This window comes from Sturnus vulgaris, chromosome Z (assembly GCF_052056855.1).
Source record: "Sturnus vulgaris isolate bStuVul1 chromosome Z, bStuVul1.hap1, whole genome shotgun sequence".
Lineage (NCBI taxonomy): Eukaryota > Metazoa > Chordata > Aves > Passeriformes > Sturnidae > Sturnus > Sturnus vulgaris.
Genome location: NC_142283.1, coordinates 18,017,623 through 18,040,069, shown reverse-complemented (window position 1 = coordinate 18,040,069; position 22,447 = coordinate 18,017,623). Strand labels below are relative to the sequence as shown.

General features: G+C 39.6%; 1 protein-coding gene across 2 annotated transcripts in view; it reads right to left on the bottom strand.

Moving 5' to 3' along the window:
* SVEP1 (sushi, von Willebrand factor type A, EGF and pentraxin domain containing 1) overlaps positions 1 to 22,023 on the bottom strand; it is a 119,703-nt gene extending 97,680 nt beyond the window's left edge. For both annotated transcript variants that reach the window (XM_014884085.2, XM_088157354.1), the window contains exons 1-3: positions 21,252 to 22,023; positions 8,094 to 8,349; positions 6,791 to 6,967 (exon numbers count right to left, since the gene is read on the bottom strand). In XM_014884085.2, coding sequence (XP_014739571.2) covers positions 6,791 to 6,967; positions 8,094 to 8,349; positions 21,252 to 21,770 — 952 coding nt within the window. In that variant the 5' untranslated portion in view covers positions 21,771 to 22,023. The remainder of the gene's footprint in view (positions 1 to 6,790; positions 6,968 to 8,093; positions 8,350 to 21,251) is intronic.
* Between the last annotated feature and the right edge of the window lie 424 nt (positions 22,024 to 22,447).

Sequence of the window (22,447 nt, the reverse complement as noted above, 5' to 3'; positions counted from 1 at the left end):
CCAGTCCCAATCCTAAAAAAGATTCTCAAATATACAAGACCACTTAAAATCTTATCAAAGATCCTTGTCAAATGGTTTGAGCCTCAACTGTTTAAAGATCAGTGACAACTGGCTGATGTACATTTTAAGCAGTTAAACAAGGCATGTCCAGGGCAATCTTTTAAACTACCACTTCTACTAGGACTGCACTACTGAAAAAAGATGTTTTCGAACCATGGACAATCTCAGTGAAGGCAAGACAGCCTGCTTTTCTTCCTGTCTAGAGCCTCGGGGCAAAGCCCAGCCTGAACAATAAAGGTTCTAGAGTCATTTAACTAAAGGCTAAACCCGGTACTGTACTAGCTGGTACTGTACTTACACTTTTGTTAAACTTTCTTATTAGAATGACTGTCTGCAATGTTTACCTTGTGGCCAAAGGACAAGGCTCTATAGAGAGCCTAAGTTTGACTGACACAGAAAGTGGAAGATTATTTCTGTGTTATGTCTATTTCTAATCAGAGTATGGTTTCTGCATCACTCACACCTTCCAAATGGTTGATTTTTTTTCTATCATTCAACCATTCAAATTGCCCATATGTTCTGGAGTCTTTATTTTCCTGATATTCTGAGGTGACCAAGACATGTCGCTTTGAAGATAAGGAAAAAGGAGTAAGTTGTACATCACTTTCTAACATTCCAACAAATTTATTGCAGAAACAGTTCTGTATTTAATAGGAAAGAGTCTGGTTTAGTATAGAAATTTATTTTCTAAAGCCTCAGATAACATCTAGATGGAAAAGATGGATGTTTTTCAATACTATGTACAAATGTAAAATTACACCTCTGGTTTTCTGGTCTGCACATGTCAGAATTGAATCTGGATTCTCACCTTCACCCTACAATTTCGTTTGGTAAAGAAATTTGTCAGGAGTGGTGCAGAAATTCAGAGAAAACTTTTTTGTTGGTAGGTTTTCCTTTTTTTAGTTTCTGTATTTTCTTTTTCTGCCAGTTTAGTTTAAAATTCAGGGGAGACAAGTTGCATGGTACAGAGTTGGAAAAAAAATAGAAACATTGATACTATTATTAGCTATCATGTTACTTACAATTTTTACTTTTGTGATAGAAAATTTATATAGTTGATACACAAGGCAAAGAGTCACTGAGTTCCTAAGACTTGATCCAGATCTCATTGATACTAGTGGAGATACTCTCATCCACTTCAACCGGCTTGACAAGACTATGGATATGGTGAAAACCCACCAGCAGCTTCATGTGCCATTTATTGATCTGAAAAATTTGTACCAAACCGACTTAGAAAAGGTCCTTTTTTTAAGAATTTTGCAGGCAAAGCCCCTTTGGTTAGATGTTAAAACTCATGCTTTTTTTTTTTTTTTTCCGATTTATAGCTCACTGTCTGACTCTAAAGCTTGTTAAAGGGTTTTTTTGGTGGACTAAATCTGGATTTAAATTCACTGCCAGAAATGCCCCATCTTCATAAAGCAGGTTGTATGGGTGAGAAAAAAACTACTTTGGTGTCAGAAGTGACTTAAAATAACAGCAAAGCTACAGTCGAATCACACAGCAGCCTTCATCTCTATTAAAAAAAAACCCCAAGAACCCAACCAAAAGCCTCTCCTGATATGAAGAATATGCTGGCAATACACTACTAATTTTTCAAACTAAAGGAATATACCGTGTGCTGCATTAAAAAAATCTTGAAGAATTCAATTAAGTTTTTCCCTTAGCTTTGCTTTGCTTTCTATAGCAACAGATAGGAGAACCTCTACCGAATTTCCAGAAGCAAAGCAGACAGTACGGGGCTTCAGGGGACTAATTTTTAAGTATGCAGATTTAAATGCAAAAAATCTGGATTAGCATGTCTGCACGCTTCCAGATGTATTTATTTTGCACACAAAACACTTGTAAAAGCCATTTTATCCAGTTTTCAGAAAAAACAATAATTATTAATGATTTTACATTATTCTTTTAAGACTTAAAAAGAATTTTTAAAAGATAATTAACCTACCAAACTTCCACAGACATTTCTATAGCACTGGCTTTTTCGATCTACCTTTTTCATCCACTTGTCTTCCAGCACTCTCAGTGGAAAAACCACTGGAAAACTGATTTACATTTCTCCTGTACTCATCCATCATGACTTTATTCTACCCTCACTAGAAAAATGCATTTACATTTCTTTTGTATTTAACCATCACGATGTTTCCTGAAACTCTCACCCCTAAAGAGTCACGAGATTTATAAGAAACAGAAAAAAATACACAGAATGGCAGCAAGGAATATTTCTGCCAGTATTAATTAGGCATTAATTCAGCATTACTTAGTTACAGGCATTTTGCATCCTTCCTTTTGGTTTAGCTCCCTGCTCCTTTACATGACAGCCAGTCATTTTGACACAGCACACTCACAATAGAACCTCTGTGCATTACCACAGATTGAAAGTCACTCTGTAACAAAAGAAGACTAAATTACAAATAATAAAGTATACAAATGTATCTCATCCCTCCACAGGGTTACAGAAGTAGGATCATGATTACAGAGCTGTTCAGTAAAAGGGATGAATCACAAGTTGACAGATGCTGTACACAAAGGTCTTTCCAGCAAGGCTTTTCTGTCTCTACCACAGGTGATTCTAACTCCTAAGTTTTTCCAAACTGTTCAGGTTTTGAAAGTATTTCATTATTGCTTCATTAAGCACGTACACCCCAACTTCCTTGCACAGCTGTAATCCAAGTTACTTGAAATGATCTGATGTAAAATTTTTGTTTGCTTTCTTGTTTTGGTATATCAAGATCTGCAGAGTTAATGTGACACAAAATACCACCCTAGCAGCCATCTGACACTTTCTTCAAAGAAATGCCCCTTTTCCAATTTGTCAGTTTTCAATGGCTGCAGGTCTTACAGGGAGGCCTCTTTTAGTGACAGCTGAGTTAGAAATGAAGAGTATTTTTCTGATTTAGAAATTAAAATCAAAGGAGGAGAGAGGAATCAAAACAAACTCCCACCCAGTTTTAAGACGCAGAATCAATGAATGAAAGCATCAAATAACACTGCGTTGTGAGACAGCAAGAAGACAAATTCTAAGGGCTTGAAAATCTGCAGCTCCATGAGCTAATTCAAACCTTCAGATTCAACAAGCAAATTTAGCCTGAGATCCTACTAAGCTTGAAGACATTTTCTACACTCTTTTTCACACTCCCTTTCTTGCTTTCTTTTCCCTCCCTGTCTGTCAGAATATCAGAGTGCTGTTGGGGGTTCTCCTCCAGATCCATGGTAGGCACCTGCTTTAGTGTATAACATATACGTGTTGTTATATGTCTTGTTAACTCTGGAAGCCTTGAAGGAATCTCGAAAACTTCAGTGAAAATTTCCAAATACCATCTGCCAAGTTCCAAGATGGTTGGCAAAGCATTCCTTTAGTCAGTAACTCCTCCAGGATAGCTAAAGAAATACCTCTCATAGAAAAATATTGAGAAAGGGTGATTCAGCTTCTGAGGAGTGGAAGCTCTTACCAAAAGGAAGGGAGGGAGGAAGGAGACAGCATGGCAGGAGAAATATTTACTTTCCTTTCACTAGATGATTGGATCTGCCACTGGAATTAATGTTCTTCCTGTGTGACTAAGGAAAGAACTACTAATAGTATATTAAACTCATTTTTTCTTTTCTAACTGGAAAGATATTCATTATGAATGTCAGGTTTGGTTTTGCATTCTCAACAGGAATGATCCTGAGAATCTCATGGAAAAAATCCTCGGGTGAAAATTAGGTGCACGGTTCAAGAAACCACAAAATTAAAATCTTCTTGCTGGACCTACATATCCTCAGCTTAAAGTATTTTCAGTAATGTGTTCTGAATTAATATCTGTGGAAAAAAAAAAAAAGTGAAGTTTTTGCATGTTTTCATGTTCCATTGGAAAGGCTCTTTAGAAATCTAACCCATGTGGTGTTTTGAAGCCAAGACTGTTACCCTACTAGCTGTGCTTATGATTACTGATATGCTGCATATTCCTAAATAAAAGCCTATGCAAGCCATTAAATATTCATGCACATGGTGGAATTCAATAATTATACCCAAGCAGTGAGCTAAATATAAACAAAAGAATGAATAATCAACCTAGACTACAAGGAATCAAGTTATTTGTTCTGTGTGAGCTGCACATCATCTTTATGGATACCTTGTGCTGCCAAAAATGAGGTTTACATGTTAGACAAAATAAACTAGTGCTTGTAAGACAACAGTTTCCTAACCTCCCCAACAATTGTGGCTGTGTTTAGGAGTAACTGATGAGGTGAACATGAGGGGTACTATCTTTAGTTGCATCATCTTAAACCTAGAAAGTCATCCAACCCAAGAGATCACTTAAAACAGCTTTCCAAGGAGAGTCTTACTGGAAAACATTGTGAAAACGTCATGTCAAAGACATACATTCTAACCTCATAAGAGAGAGAAGAAGATACAAATGGAGATCTGGATTTTGTTTTACTCTCCTATGAAAGGTACAGTTGATTTAAACAACTCACCTTTTATTGATGAAATGGAAGAAAGAGTCCTAATGAAAAATCAGAAGATTTATTTTTGCTGTCTTCTGTATTTTTCTTTGGTTGTCACTAGTTTAAACCTCTCACTCCCTTTCTTTGCCACAATCATCACAGATATCTCTGGCCACATGAAGTTCCCAGTGCGGGCCAAGAAGTTTTGTTTGGTTTGCTTTTTAAAGTAGAGAACAGTCAGTCTGTTCTTCCTTTAGTGGCACATCATCAACAATACAACAAAGACTGGGAGTGGGACACTGAATTTCTGCTTTTCAGCACAAAGCACATGGTTACTATTTCATTTTACAGAAGACTTCTAGAGTGTTTTCCGGTAATGATGAAAGTAAAAAACTGTAAGGATTTTTATGTGTTACTCTGATGCTTCACATTTAAAACCATAAGCAAGAGTAAGGTGGTATAATGAAAAGCAGAGCATACAGAAAATAATCACAGAAAATAAATACAATAGCAAAAATAACAGATACTACACAGAAAAGTAATTTCCCTCTTAATTCAAATTCTTTTAAAAAAGCCTGATGGTATTTGGGAAACATAGGCTAGTGGAGTATCTGCAGGTTTTGCCAAAAAAACCCTAAAAAAAGTCCAATTAAGTCCTATCACTGTAAACTTGCCACAAGTCCTCCTGCACATGATAGAGTGAGGAAAAGTTAAAATGCATTCTTAAGATTCTTTATCCTTTAGAAATCCACAGCTGTGCTCAGATGTGAAATGTTAAAAAAAGGTTGGAATCCTTTTCAGAATAAAAGATTTCAAAATAGGCTGTTTTTCCTTTAAAGAACACATACTGTCTTTTTTTTTTTTTTTTTTTTTTGTCTGTCTTGAAAAATACAAGAGTTGAACAGAGCATATACAAAGAGAAGGTTTGAGTTACTCAGGTCAAATTCTCCCTAAAACACATGTATGCAACTTCAATTATCATCACATACATGGCAGGTGGCTGCAATCATCAGCTTACTTGCAGTATATTTAATACCAGACCCTTCTACAAATTTATTTCAGAAGCACCTACCAAGGAAGCAAAAGTGAAACTTTTGTCTGCAGCTGCAAAGTGTCCATTTTAAAAAATCTGACTTTTACCATTTTTGGTGGCACTTGAAAGGTATGCTTACCCTGTTAAAAAACCTTTTCATGAAGAAAGGGCAACTCTAAAATGATAGTCCTGCTCTCCTTAGGAATAGTTCAAAACAATATTTAATAACACAAGCTACTGATAAAGGCAGAAATGCTGTATGTATTCTGCTCACTATCTTACTATGGCACTCAAGGTAAAAGAAAATAACTTTATGACAAAAGAAAAAATATGATGAAAATGTGGTTTTGTCTTAAATAAATTAGTATTAGAATTGAAAATAAACAAAATGGAATAGCGTACCTGTTTAGAGTTAACTGAGCACAAAAAGGAGCTGCAGCCACTTACATAAAATATGATTCTGATCCAATGTGCCAGTGCTGATATTGATTCCTAACTGCATTCCTCTACTCATGTTGCACTCAAAACTCAGTGAATTCCTACTTACATTCTGAAAGAAGGAAAGGAGTTCCAGAGGCAGGAGGTGAATTACAATGCAACAATTGCCAGGGAATGTAATAAACTTTACAGAACAACTTCTGTAAAGAAGTGTAAATGGTTGTTATTTTAACCACACTTTGAATGTATACAAGTAAAAGGGCTTGTCCAAAAAGTAGTAACAAAACCAGGATGAGCAAAATGTCACAATGTCTCTGTTTAGTGACTCGCGTTTTCTTCCTCTCTAGTCATCATGGGACAATTAAAACACATTTACATAACAGTAAGTTCACCCAGAATTTATCCTGCAAAGGTCCACATATATAGCTCCTCTCCGAACTATGACATTTCAAAAAGTCATCAGCAAAACTCATGAGGGAAAAATGTACTATGAACACTTGAGAGCAAAAGATAATACCTCAGACTTGGTATACTCATAATCACAATGTTCCACTATGCTGTGATTTAGGAAAGCTTTATTTTGTCAGAACATTTGCCCCATTCTTACCTTTTTCCTGCTCATCTCCTTGAACTATTGCTGAAGACAAGGTATGAGGTGAGTCTGATGCTAGAGCTATACTACGTTTTCAGCCAGAGAGTTATCCAGCAGCCTTGGCTCCATTCTGATCCAGGTTCATAGCCATAATCCCAAACAGATCTTTTAGCACTCACATAGATTAGCCATGTATTCAGAGCATACAGAGAAACCAAATACTGAGACATGAGACTCACCTGTACACTCATGTTGTAGTCCTTTCCCGTAGTATCCTTTTTCACAGATACACTCGAACTGGCCAGTGTGAGTGCCACATTTGCAGCTTGCCATGATGTCACAGCAATTTTCATTTGCCTCGCAGAGATATGAACAGTGAGATATGTCTTCTTGGATATAGCTGCCAGAGGGCAGGTCTGAAACAGTACCAATTTATTAACAAAGAATTTAAAACAAAACCACAAAAGTAATACCACAGTTTCACATTATACCAGTAGTAAAACACATGTTGAAAACCCAATGCTCCAGTTCTAAGTAGCAGAGTATGAAGCAGAGCCTTGCTATGCTCAACATGCAAAAGACTGGTGTCCTCATTCTGGAAAAGGGCTCAGTGAAATCCACCGTGCACCCAGATTTTCTCTTAATTTGAGTCTAACACTGCCAGAATGCAGTCTCACTCCCAACAGAAGCTGTTGAGACACCTTTTGGTCATGGCATGAAAATCAATTGGTCATATTACAAAAAAAAATCTTCAGCACATTCACATAGACCAGTCCAACCTTACCTGGAACACACAGGCTGGCAACAAAGCATCAGAAAACCTTATTTTACCCTGTTAATCTAAAGTAGCATGTTTTAAAAAATTATAGCAAATAAGTTCAAATGGCTAGTCTGATGCCTGTTCTAAGCCTCAATCAAGCAGCATTGTCACACAAATGTTTAATCAAGTGCTCTCACTTGCTTATCTAAACCTACCCTATTTTTCAGAAAGAACTTTTATTTTAGGATAGAGTAGATTAAAAGAGGAATCACAGTACAAACTCTCTTTCCACCACTTCCTCTTTGCAGTTTTACTGCGTGTAAAAGGTCATAAACACAAATTGTATTGATTCTTACACAGAGGGATGTAGATTGGTTCTGAACAGGCTGTTGTTGCTGTATGAGACACCCCAAAGGTAGTAAGTCTAGTTCTAAGGTGTACACTAGGTGCCTCTTGTACCTGACTACAAGGTTCATCTGTTCAAGCACAAGATACATTGGGCCAAGAGCACAGTGTTCTTCACAGACAAAATGAAGAGCTGAATGGATGTAAATATGTATACACATCAGTGAGGAGAACTTTGCTCTCACTTTGTCGGTGATGAGTTAAGCCAAATGAAGTTTATCGTTTTAACTGAGGGACAAACACCTCTGCTAGAAAGTTACGAGAAAAATAAAAAGGGAATCAACACTACATGAAGTGTAAATGCAAGACAGTACTGGAGATCTTCCTATTCAAACCTCTCTGCTGCCTGTAGATTTCTGAGGTTAGGACATTAGTACCTTCATGAAGAGCTCTACGTGCCAGAGCTTCAAACTCAGTAAAACTGTGAAGAAGATAACAGTGATCTTCTTTTGGGTTGGATGCCATATCATTCAGTTCTCGGATATTCCCCTGCCATATCCCAAAGGTGAAGATCTCCACTCCAAGCTCACGCAAGGATGCTGCAATGGGTCTCGGGTCTCCCCCATTGGAATAGCCATCAGTAATGAGAAATATCACTTTCGTAGCATTTCCACGGGCATGCCGTAATATTTGCTGGAAGAGAAAATGAAATTGCACACCTCAGTAGAGGGTTAACAGTGGTTGATCAGTACACTACTTCCTCCATTATATTTGAATTATACAGCTAATAAGGCCCTTGGCAAGATCACCCACTATAACAAAGGTCAAACATCTGCACATACAGCCTGTGGTTGAGCAAGTCCAACCACTGAGACACACTTTAGGTGGTCACAGTTTACATATCCACAGAAATTATGACATGATAAGAAATGAGACTTTTCATGCTGATTGATTAAGTCATCCATGCAACGGATTCAGCAACGATACTGATACTGATGATACTGTTCAGACTGAAGTTGAAATAGGTACTGCAAACATTGAAAATCTAGTGCAAGACCCAAAACAGAATCTCACATATTTTAATGCAATATTATGTTTTGATCCACTAAACTATAAATCCTACTGCTCATTTATTGTAAGGCTTCCCCTAACAAGTATTTGGACTGTTGATTATTTTAAACCCAGCATAAAATTCCTCATTTGTCCCTGTTGAATGATGCTTTCCTCCCTTACAACAGTTCACTAAGGTCACATTAGATTGTCCACTGTGACCTCAAAAATATCTGCAGTTCCTTCGGCCCTGCTGCTTGCTCTTCCTAATACTTCACACAAAGCATGTGTGATGCTGCTCAGTACTGCCCTAGTGAGAACATGACTCACAGATTCCTGCTCATTTCAGCCTTCCAGTCTGACAATGCACTAGTGCTAATTACTCTCCAAGTACTTTCAGATTTTGGGCGACAGGCAGAGCACCAGTAAAAATGTGATGTCATGTGCCATGGACTAGAAGCCACCCTATCAGCCACTGTCTGTCAGTGTGAGTAAATAAGGGACGACTACCAACTTCCCAGCTGTGGCCAGGTGCTGTCCACAATCCTAAAGCAGGGGGTTGTGAAGATGTATTTTCTCCATCCTCTGGGAACTTACGTAGAAATAATTAGATGCATATTTCCAATTTGGTAGCAAATTATGACCATGTTTATTTCAATAACAGATTGCATCATGCTACAATTAATGTAAAAGACCACATTTAATAGACCTTTGAATGATCCTGCAAAAGACATGTCACTGTGTGACAAGTAGGTAAATGTGATTAAGACACTCTTAGCAAGGACAAATTCCAAAACCAGAGATCAACTAAGCTGAGTTGTTTTATTAGAAAATCTTTATGTAAATCTTTTGAAGTAAAATCATCTTCCTTTCAGCTCATCCAAAAGCTTACTAGCTAGGCAAGCCTAAATAACCTGCAGAGTTTTTATACTCCTTCTCGGTAAGCCAGGCCACATTTTAGGACAATTGGATGTTGATTTATCTGTTCACTGATTTCAGGTAGACACTATGCAAAAACAAGCACACACACCATAAATCAAAGCACATACCATTGGCACTGTGGTCTGAGAGACTGCCAAGCAATGTTTTTGCGGTTGGGCTTGATTGTTTGGAAAACCCAAAGGGAGTGAAACCAAATTCTCTTGCAGACAAAAATACCCTTCACAAGTCAAACTTATTGTTCCTCATATTGCTTAAGTTATAAGTGGAAAACCAGAATGAAGTGGGAAACTGGAATGAAAAGAACCAGGAAGAAAAAAACAAGACAAAAGGGCAACATGAAGACAAACAGCAGGAAAAATGTACAAATGCCTAATTTCAAAATGCATTTTGAAACTGATGCTCTAAGACAAGTGACTGCAGGCAGAGACAGTAGTGTTATTTATAATTAACATGTATAATTAACTTATTTAGCATTAACTGTGCTATTTTAAAACTGAATATAAGCAACTTAAACTTCTATCCAAATTCATAAGTATTCAGGCTGATATTCTCTACTCAGGATGTTTATCTAAAGCTATTTCAGTAAAAATGGCCCTTTTTTGGAAAAAAAAAAGACAAGGAAAACATATGTTACATCCCTACTCAAGTGGTTTTGGCAACTGTAGCATCTCTGAGCTTAGAAAAAATAACTTTCAATAGGCAAATCACATAATAAAGGTGGAAAAATATGTCCCAAATACATGAAAGTTGTGGAATGTGTGTAACTGAGGAAGAAACCGCAACTTACAGAGGGTTAAGAGACATAATGGAGATTGCCAGGGCAATTCTCTGAAGATCACACCTACACGCAAATTGTTGTAGCAGAATATGATTCCAACTTGTGATGGGGTCATAACATGTGCAGAAGGGGGAACAAAGCTTAATTTTGGAAGGATGGCAATTTCTGTAGTATTCTTGAGCCCTGTTTCCCTTGGTGCATAACAGAAACCTTCACACACTTCACAGATGAAGGTAGTGGACAGCATTACACATTGCCCTGGTTCTTCAGCAGTTAATACTCATAATCAGCAACAACCAAGCTTCCACATTTTCCCTAAACACAGAGACATGTCTGCATGGCCAGTGAACAAATGAGCTTGTACCCCAGTAGTCTAGACAGAACTACATATCTTAGGACTATTTAATTCTGAACAGCAAATAAGCAAGGATTTTTATTTAACAAAATTAGACTGCTACAAATGCCCTCTGATACTCCTGAAATCAAACCCTCTATGACTTTCAATGTAATCAAGAAAGTTCCTGGTCCCATGAAAAATTTCTTAGCAAGAGCTTTTAAAAGATGTGGGTTTGAGTAACTAGAAAGCATCAGTAAAAGACCATCTTTGAGGACCAAATGATTATTTCTGAGGGGAAAATATGCCTTGGCTACATGACCCTCGGATAAGGCAAGAGCAAACATCTTTTCTGTTCTCTGCATCTCAAAGGACAACCACTTATGTCACACAGACACGAATTGAGCTAACAGGTAAGAGCTGTCTTCCTGCTACCCAGAAGACTTGAATATTGAGGCACCAGGGAATCTGAGTAGAGAAACAGACAGACAGACAGACAAGATTGCTACATATTACCCCTAGAAATCAAAACAAAACAAGGCGACTGACCAGCTTGGCCCTCATGTCTTGCAGCTGTAACTCTAGACACAGAATTCCTGCTGTATAAAAACAGAGGAAAACAACAAGGGAGAGAAAGAAACATTCAGCATGGGGGGAGGAAGGGAGGAGGTGGGGCGAAGAGACAAAAGTATGTTTTAAAATAATTTGTGTATGTCTGTTGGTCCACTTAGTATTTTGTTTCTTCTTGTGAGGACAAGAGAACAGGCCACTGTCCTGTCAGAGCTGCTAATAATCCAAGCATCAGTCTCCATTCCCCTTCTCTGCAATATTTGTGCAGCATTTCACATAATTTTTGTTTTCTCTAACCCTGACTTGCATCCCTCTATTCTGAGAAATCGCTTTCCTTCCCTCTCCAGAAAGCTGTTTTGAAAGGTGTTTTTCCCGAACAGAAAGTTCATATATTTTAAAATATTTGTTCAACCCCTAAAACTTGTTTAACCCCTAAACTTGTAAGTACACACAGAGATTGTTCATCAGTCCCTGCCAACTTCAAAGACTGTATCTACATAAAGATGACTTTTTTTTTCCCCTGACAAGGCTTTGCAGTCCCTTTATAAATTGTCAGATTCTTCAACAAATATGGTTTAAAAGCCCTCTAAATTGTACTAGTAAATTTAAAGGATCCTGAGAATCTCTTTCTTTGACATACATATCTACATCTGCTTCTGATTTTACCATCAAATGAAACTGAGCACCAGCCATAACTCAAAATAAAGGGCTGAATGGCCTATTAAATTGAAAATTTAGCCCATTTGGTCACTACTATAAATTAAAAGGGGATAAGTATAAACAAAACAAAACAACTAGTGCTCTGGATGATTGAATAGAAATTAATGGGGACACAAGAAATACCTAGTCTTTTACCATTCCAGTAACTATTTTCTTGTCTACACTTCCTTCAGAGGAGTGGTAGATCAGTCAGTTTCAGTAATTCTTCCAGTTCTTAAATAAAACATTCTTTTCACATTAGCAAAATGTTATTACCATCTGTATTGTGTTCAGTGACTGTTTGGTGTGTACAAATATCTGGCAGTCTAACCAATCTTTTGTGCCAATAAAAGTCCTTAGAATTAAAAAATGAAGTCTTGTGCAACAAAAGAGTTATCATACAAAATCCTTCTCTAGAAATACATTACTGTAATGGAAAATTAAATTCTATCAGTACAGTCACATAAACAGCTAAATTCTAACTTCTGCATTTTTAACATTGACATGGAGTTTGTAACACTAAGTTAGGAAAGGTGAGGTATTGAAGGGTAAAGACTTCTTCAGCCACTTGACAGCCACAGCAATGCTGTTGTCAAAGGTTCTTCATTACTGTCTCAACAATATCCTCTGCATGTAACCCATAAACAAATGAGCTTGGGCCTGATTCCTGTCCTGTCCTTACTCTCTCTTTTGACTTTAAAGAAGATTCTGACCATACAGAATTGAATATTAATATATCTATGTAGAGGGAAACAAGTTGAAATGGGTTAGCCTCTCTCACTTTACAGACCAAGCCTCTAATAACATCATACAGCCCCAGGAAAAGCCTGCATTAAAATGCTTACGTTGGAGCCTAGCCCTCAAAAGAACATTAACCAACATCCACCTTATAGGAAAAACACTACCTAAGGGCTACAAAGTGAATGTTATTTCTTATAGATCAGGAAGAACCTCCACTGCCTCTCAGAAGCAAACCAGAAAGCTTTCCACTAGAGTGCCATTTAGCTGTGCTGCCCCAGAAGACCACTTACACTGGATTTCTTTTCACCTTAGGAATGACATAGAACATACACACCAGCGGATGAGTTCTGAATAGAATGAAATTATTATTTTTCCTAGATGATCACTTATTCAGTATAAAAAAATTATTTCCATTTTACAATATTATAGAATTAATTTAACTATCGATAACGTAACATATTTGTTGTTAAACTTATATTAAAATGAATAAATGTTGGTTTATTACAAAAAACACTGCATAGATTTGGTCCATATATTCATAAGAATATTGAAACAGTACATCCTAATTTATCATAGGTGACTTCAGAAGCAGACCAGCATTTCGTTCACAAAGGAAAATGGCAATGCTAAATCTCTTTGCCAAGCTAAACTGCTGTTTCAAGTTTCTTTGCTTTCACCTTTCCTGCAGGTAAAAAATCCAAATCTGACAGGAGATTTTACATAAATAAATATTCTACAAGGAAAAAATAACCAGCACAGTGACTAAATATAGCTTTTGGTGAAGCTGAGACACCTTACCACTGAATTCAGGGGACTCCTGATGAACCTGGTCATGTCACAAGAGTATTGCAAAACTAGGGGGTGACAAACACAATTCCCCTTCATCATGAAACTATTGCCAGGTGAAGAATTGTTTGCACCTGGCAGGTTAACACAATGCTCATTCTTCAAAAACCACTGGCCTATGGAACCACAATGTTAATTCTGTTGGAAGAAGAACTGGAAAGCAGCCAGCCCAACTGTGCAAACTTTTACCAGCTCACCAGGCAGTCAGGTATGACTTTGGGGCTGTCCACCACCAGGGATCACTGGTCTCCCAGGACAGAAAGCATGCACAGAGAGAAGGCAATTTAAGTTGATGACTTTGGGAAAATGATTATCATATGTACGTTTTTTTCTGGTGAAACCTATGAATACGCATGTAAAATATAGTACATAAACAGGAACTTTTTATGCACTCAGCATGCAAGACATTTTGGAGGAGATATCCCCTCATGCATCCAACTGAATAAAGAATGCTTGCTTCTTAATGTTACATTAGTGCTAAGGAGTTTCATTTTACTGATTTTTGGTAACAATACAAATGTTATTCCTGTACATGAAAGACCTGGTTGCACCTCTCTAAAAGAGCAAAGGTCTGATTTCACCACGTTTTCTTTCGGTCACTGTACCCTGCTGTTTTCACTGCTCAAATCAAATTAATCTTATCCCCTCTTTAGGTTTCACAGAATGAACTAAAAGATATTCCAACATTTCCCACTCTTTTCTGCACTGCTACACAGGCCCTAGAGAATGAGCTGTTACATATCCAGAAGAAATTAACTAATATTAAAGTTTAGAGAAAAGATGTATCTATAGAAATAATCTGGATATTTAAAATATTTAAATAGTTCTTTCAGTAACTGGCAGTCATGACCTGAGTAAATCTCACAACTCTGTCAGACAATCCCACTATATATATGAATGAAAGCACATAGGTGAAAAAGCCAAGCATGCTCATGGCCAGGAAATGTACTGATACAACAAAGAACTGAACAAAGACTGACAGATCTAACAATGTTTAGATGGAGGAAAAGAAGGTTTAACGTCCTCTTATCCATGCATATATATATAAATACTTAATGGGGCGAGGAGTAAAGAAGATATATACAGATTCTTCTAATTGGTAGCATGAGGCAAGAAGCACATACTTAAATACCAACATTCCACTTAAAGAGAGCAACATTTCTGCTGCAAGAGTGATGAACCATTGAAACAGGCTCGCCTGAAAGTTTATGGGTTCTCCACCCTTAGGTATATTCAAACACCGACTTAGACACAGTCCTGAGAAACCAGAACAAAAGCCTAAACAACCCAAAATCACCACCGGGTTTACACTGACAGGAGATATTACACAGAATTTTGACTCGTGTAGCTGTGTTAGGGCTGTTGTATGCGGTGATTTGAAATCATGTGGCTTGCAGTTTTGAGCTCTGAACTATAAAGAACAGAATGCACCTAGTTTCCAGGAAAAAGCTAACATGCATATACTTCATCTTTTATGGTTATGAAGTCTTCTAAACAGGACATTAAAAAGCAGTATCTATGTACATAGATATTTTCTGAGCTCTTGTGCTATATGACCTTTTAACAAGTTTATTAAGACTTTGCAAAGTTGCTGGAGACCTTTATATGCTGTAATGTTGCATGCTATATTCAAAATATCATTTGCTAATTGATCTCAGTTTGATTTGAAAACTTAAAAATCCTAGTTTTCTTTGTCTGTGAGCAGTTTCCATCATTAATATAATAAAGATGTTATTTGATTTCTTTAGTACTGCTCTGGTCTTCTGCTAATAATAAAAACAGTGACTCAAAAATATTTTACTAAATACGTAACTGATTTTCATGTCTTTTCAGACCAAGCATTCACACCACTATTGACCAATACATCTGCTAAATATCTGTTCCTTTTGTGTTTGCTTTAAACATTTATTACTTTAAATAAGCAGGGAAAAAAGAAGAAAAGCTGAACTGAATAATTAATTCCAAATGGACAAGTACAATTCATGACCTGGCCCATCTACGGCCAACTGTCACTGCTCAATTATCATATGAATACCTTTTTTTTTTTTTTTTTTTTTTTTTTTTCTCCAGGACTGCTAGAATTGAGCAACACTAGCACAAAGTTATCACTGATAGGAGGTGTCTCAGAACAACTGGGTGTGGGGGAGTGTTTGGGAGAGAAATCCATCTCTGCTCAACTGTTCATACGGCGTATGCTTAGCAGAGCTGAAGCTCTTAGCAGACTTTAACAGCTCTTTACAGACTGCTGCTTTCAGTCAAGGAGGGTTTTCATCTTCCTGGTTGAGGTTGCCAGTGAGACCTTGACCCAGAGGGAGTACTATAATTTTAACAAGAGCTCTTGTTTTAGATTATGTTAATGAAATAGAAAAGTAAGCAGCTGCAAAATTTAAGCAGGGTGCTGGTCCTACAAAGAACCTGTTGCTAAAAGCAATAGCGCTTTTAATTTCTGCACCTAGAAAAGTCAGAAAATTCTGAGCATCACAAACATGCTGTGTCACCTGCAAAATCTGAGTCACAAATTCCAGTAACACACGGAATTGGGGGACAAAGGGTAAAATATGTATCACAGAACACAAAAATAAATATTCAGAAGTTTAATGCTGAGGCTTATGTCAGGAACTATTGCTTATGTCAGGAACTACTGCTAAATATGATGTATTTTGCTGTAAAGGCCTCTTGTAAGCCTTGGAAATTAATTAAAAATAAACCAACTTATTTTGCCTTGACTTCTTCAAAATTTTAGTGCCAGAGATTTATTCCTTCTCTCAGAACAAATCACTCAGCAGCTTTTTTGCTTTGTCTTTGTATCTCTGAAGCAAGGCATATGATAAGACTGATTTCTCTGTGAGGGTTGTAACTTTTAAGGACTGGGAATCAGAAGGGGCTTGTCAGACCCTTCCAAAAAAGGCTCTGAGATGACAACAAAAAATGGTTTTCTCATGAAATGGAATGTCTATTCTTGAAACATTTAGATACCAACAGATACCATGGTCGTGAAAGATTTCATTCATTGTATTGTTGGTTACATTCACGAGATTTGTTTCATTTTGTGCAGCAATATCTACAGCAGACTTCCAAATTGCAGGCTTCTGATTAGACCAAAACGCAAGATACAATTTTGTGAGCAAAAGCAGAAGAATTCCTAAGAACAGGTTTTCAGCTATAGAAAATATTAATCCTGATTATGCATCCACAGATACTATGCTAAACAGAGCACTTTTTGCCTGTCCCAGCCAAAAGGTCAGAGAAATCTACTTAATAACTTCTAAAGGTAGGTATATTTCAGGCTTGGTCCAAGGTCATGAACAATGTGCAGATGTGTATCTTGCCTCTGACCCTGCCTTAATTATCTTGTGAACAAACCCCATGCAAGGTTGGAGTATGCTGGAGCAGTACTCTTCACAAACACCACACTGATTAAAACTGGAGATTTAGAGCTGGCACTAGTGATGGCTGCTTTCAATTTGGTAATCCCTAACTACCAGCTCTGCAATTGCAAAAGTGGCCAGAGAGGTAAACCAAGTTAACTTTGTTTTTTTTTCCAACATATATTTAACACAGACTGCCAAGGTCATGTCAAAGCCCAGAGAGGCCCAATGCTGCCAATCAGTCAGTTAGCTCTAGCTGACCTAAGCCGTCATCAGATATTTAGAGCACGATGCCAAAGATAACCTAGAATCTGCTACTCTCTCATTATCAGCTGCAGATTTTGCAGAGGTCATAGGAATAAAAATCCACAAAGATATGCTTGATAACCAGACAACATACATGATTCTGAATGTTCATCTTCTCAGTGAGAGGGCACTACTTTTTTAAAAAACCCAAGTACATGGTAAGAAAATATATTAATTTCTTTAGCTTCAATAAATTTTTCATCTTAATTTGAAAATGAGATTCTGAATCTGAAAATGCACTGAAAAGAAAAGCTGATTTTTCTAGTGGGTAACAATGCTGCATCTTGTACTTCTGCGCTTTTGTCTTATAGAAGAACCAAAGGCATCGTTACTTATTTAAACAAACATTAAATAAGCATTAGAACTGTTTATCCTAAACTGATATGTGCTTACATTCTTTTGAGGGACTTTTTAAAAAATATTTATTAATTATGACAGAGAGCATGGAATTTGACATGCTGGTTGGACATTTGTCATGCTCCGTCAAGATCATATTAGATACAAACACCAGATTTCAAAGACTAGATTCTCAGAAAATGTGAAACCTTATTCTTCCACTTGCATATACCTATACTTATACTGACTTCAATGGAGTGAAGATGAATTATAAAAACAAAAAAATTACTTTTTTAATGAAACAATTATTTTTATAACGCAGAAGAGCTCCCAAAGGCTCCCTGAGCTACTGCTTTGCCAGATTTTTTACAACAATTGATTTGTCTAAGGCTGTCTGAGTACTGTCTCTAACTTCTGCTCAATACACACCTACAACTTCCACTTCAATTATGAGGAGAAATTGTTCCCATTTTACTTCCTCTGTAATACAGAAATAAGACTATCTTCATCTTAGAAGATATAATTTCATCAACACATTGCCACATAGAGTAGTTTAAATAATTTTTATTTTCATCTTTTTTTTTTTTTACCACCAAAACCAATGCAACTTCAGGATGTTTAAACTGTCCACCAATAAAGATAGCACACCAATGCTGACTTATATGTAACTGTGGCTCTCAGCTGCTAAAACAAGAACCCATTAAACTTCCATCCTGGCATGATGACCACCCAGTTCTATTTGAAAACCCATCTGGTAACAAATGCACACCCCTCCCACGAGGTGTAGTGGGTGCTGTTGGCAGTGGTTATCTCTCAGCATCAGAAGCTCCAATACAGTTGCCTACAGGTCTCTCAACACTTCCACCACTGAGTTCTTTGGTCTTTAGATGCATTCTTTAGGCATCAGGAGCAACACTTGCTCAAACTTGTTCATATTTTCAATTCTGCTTTGGTTCTTTCCTGCTCTCACAACAGCTCTGTAGTTTTCCATAATGCAATAAGCAATCTGCTTAACGTAAGCTGCATGTAGTTTGTGCTGTCCCACCAACTTATGCTGTGAAAAACTGAAGCCAAAGAGTTTTGAATTAATGAGCTCAGTTTCTTCCCCCTCTAAGACTGTTTCCAAGCGCCTTAAAAGAAAGACTCCAAAAATGAGCACTTGCTAGCTCAAGCATGGCATGAAATCACAAACAGGATGGCAAACCCAAACATCAATAGCAGTTCAGCCATTCTCATCAGGATGTTGTCTCTTGCCACTGTCTCTTGTGGTATATATGGTATATTTCTGTGAATCACATAGAATTTATCTTTAATCTACTGGGTAGGAATGCCAAAGTGTGGTCTACACGGCAAAAGTTAGTAAGGACATCTTTAACAAAACACAGAAACTGCAATAAGCTTGTCTCCAAAGTACCTTTGGAGGGGATACAAAGCTGCAGTGCCAAGGAGAACTCTTATGTTTTAAAAGAAGGTGGACATTGTGTGGTTGACAGCTTGTCAAAATGAACAGGATGATGTTTTAGGATGATGTTTTGCTGCCACAGGTTCTGAGACAGCTACTGTTATGTAAATCTTGCTCCTCTTCACTCATGTTCCCAGGTCAGACACTAACTGGCCTGATGACCCTGCAGAATTCATTTATCTCTCAGCCTCCGTGGTTTCAGTGGAACTGTCACAGAAGTGAATTAATCACTTTGAGACCTACCAATGAAGAGTGCAGCACGGCAATTTAAGTGCTGGGTTTATTCTAACAATGCACTTCCCCTCCTTGTCTGTCACTATAAAATGTAAGTGATACAATCCCAGAGACTTTGTAGATGCTTTGCAGATACCTTTGAGTTTGGAAATGAAGCAGAGAATTCTTGTCAGAAGCATAAGGAATCCCAACTTAAAGTGTAAAAGAAAAAGAGTGATTTAAAAAGAGACATTTTAGAAAAGTGAAAGAAATAATTACGGTTGTACTAAAAGACAGTTAAAAACATGATGCAGAAGTCTAAGAGACCAGAGGGAATTGCAGTTTTGTTATACTTAAAAAACTTTCTAGATTTATTCCAAAAGTAGTATTTTAAACTTAGAACAGTCATTTTCTGAAGAGTGTCTAGAAAGGAGAGTAATCTCTGAAGATGTTAATTTGTCTGACATGAAGAAATCATACTGAAGAAAACCACAGTACAACATCTTTAACCAAGAGCTAGTAAGCAGACCGGAATTTAACCTTGTCATTCTATCTTAATTTTCCCTGTCACCATGTGAATATTTTTCTTCCCACATTCTTATAAGAACACAATGTAAAATGACAGTCATGCTGTTGCAGCCACAAAGTTTAGCTGGTCTCAAGAAACTAAATTGTGGGCTCCTGAAGGGATTTTTTGTTTATTCCACTTTAAAGATATCGTTAGTCAAGATTTCATATCAAGACAACAGATGGTATTTCTTCAGCTTATATTTTGTTTTTAGCGGTTATTTTTAACTTGTATCATTAACTTTTTTCACACAACACCCCTGGGATGGATCTATATTGAAACATGGCTCACAGTGGAAGATCTAATACAGGGATGTGTTTTCCTAAAGCAGGTTTGGCATGTGCAACTCTGAGCACATTATACAGCGAACTTGTTTTCTCCTGCCAAAAGTGAAGAAGAGAATAATCTCTGCCAATTTCACATGCCCAGCAGTGATGCACCTCTTGCAATCTCATTCCTCAGCTCCAAATGAGAACGTGTGTTTCAAGACAAGTGCACCCAATGCTCAGCTACAGGACACTACCAAAAATTAGATGGGGGGAAAAAAAAGAAAAAAAAAAAAAGAAAAGTCAAAAATGAGACTTGGATTGGCAGTTGTTTCTGAACACAGGGGCCAAATGACAAGGAAGAGTGAGGCCTACCCTTGTAAAAAAAGCTTCCTGAGTAGACTGGCTCTCCATTAACCATATAGTGGGAAGTCTCCCCAATATGATCAACTGCCAACACATGTCCAGGGGCTGCCTAAACTAAATTTCTGCCACAGGTCTGCAAGACAGCATGACAAGTGATTGTATTGCAGTGTCTGGAAATGTTCCTGCGGACATGCCCCCACTTATTACTATACTGTACACAGTTTAAGGGGACCTTTGTAAGTCATCAGCAATTAAAAGAGACATCTGGCAACAGTACATAGGTATGTCTGACAGCGAGCAGGCACTCAAGTCCCGCTGCCATGAAACCAGGCAGGCATTTCAGATGCCAGACTTGACTCATATGTATCACTTCTGAAATTGAGAGACAGGCTCCATGCCCCTTCAAAGAACGAATTCCAAACATTTGTTTGCTCTGACCAGACTATTCTACATCCATTCCACACAGCCCTACACCCCTTGTCACGGAACATCCTCGAACAACGGAGATTGCGGAGAACCACATCCCCACACCACACACAGCACAGCGCACGCCGAGCCATCGCACCCCAGCAACCCCACGCACTACCGCGACTCACATCGCCGCTCCTTCCCTCGATGCCGACACCTGGCCTGGCCGCAGCGCCCCGCGCCCCGCGCCGGTGCTGCCCCTCACGGCACCGCGGCTCGCTCCTCTCACCGAGCCCTGAGCGCGCATCCCCCGCACCCCGCGCTGCCGCCGCCCCGTCTCACCGCCGCCTGCTGGAAGGCTCCCTTGGTGTAGGTGCCGCCGCCGCGGTAGGAGATGGCCGGGATCTCGCGTCCCAGCAGGGCGCACTTGTGCTGCTGCGGCCGCCGCCGCGAGATGTAGTCCACGCGTGGCACCACGTTGCTGCGCGAGGAGAAGGTGACGATGGCGACGCGCGTGGCCGCGGGCACCACGGGGAAGTCGGAGAGCAGCTTCTTGACGAAGCGCAGCTCGCTGAGGAAGTTGGCCGGACCCACGCTCGACGACTCGTCCACCAGGAACACCAGCTCCAGCCGTCCGCTGCGCGCCCGCAGACGCCGCACCTGGCGCTTGAAGGCGCGCCCCAGCTTCTCCACTTTGCTCTCCGTCGTGTCCGGCAGCGGCGGCGCCTCCAGGGACGGCGACGCGAAAGTTGGGGCGCGGAGGAGGGCGCCCGGCTGGCCGCCCGCCCGGCCCTGCGGCGCCGACGGCGACAGGGACAGCGACAGTCCCCCCCAGCAGCAGAGAGCCACCAGGGGCCACATGGTGTGGCGGCGGGCGCTGGGAGACGCCGGCAGCCGCGGGAGAAGAGCTGCTGGTCGCCCCCTGACGCCCCACCTCCTCTCTACTCGGAGGGGCGTCCGGCCTGCCTCTCTGTCTGTCTGTCTGTCTGTCTGTCTGCCTCTCTGCCTGCCGGCCTCCCCGCCGGCCCCCGCAGGTATCTGCGCCCTTTAATCCCCCGCGGCAGAGGCGCTGCCCCTCGCACGCCCCTCTCTCCGTTTTCCTCTCCTCGCCTTTCGGTAACGCTCTCCCCCCCGGTCCCTCCCCGCCTCCCGCCGCCCCGTCCCGCCCCGATGGGTCCCGCAAGGCTGGCAGGGGCCAGCCCGGCAGCGGGGCGGGTGGCGGTCCCTGGAAACGCGCCGAGCAGAAGCGAAGGGAGGCGGAAAGGCTGGACCCCCCCCGAAAAGCGAGGAGCGCCTTTTCCACTCCCTCGCCGCGCGGGCTGGAGCTGCTGATCGCGGGGACGGAGTGAGGGCTTGCACTGACACGTGCTGAATTAATAGTGGTTAATTTAGCCCTTTGTTTTGCGGGGAGGATGCGCCTGCGGCTGGGAGGTTTGAAGGGTCCATATGCTCTGGTCTCGCTCCTGGCTCTGTCACAGTCTCCCTCTCTTGTTCAAGGGCACACTTCAGCAGCCTGGGGACTCGGTTTTTCAACTTTC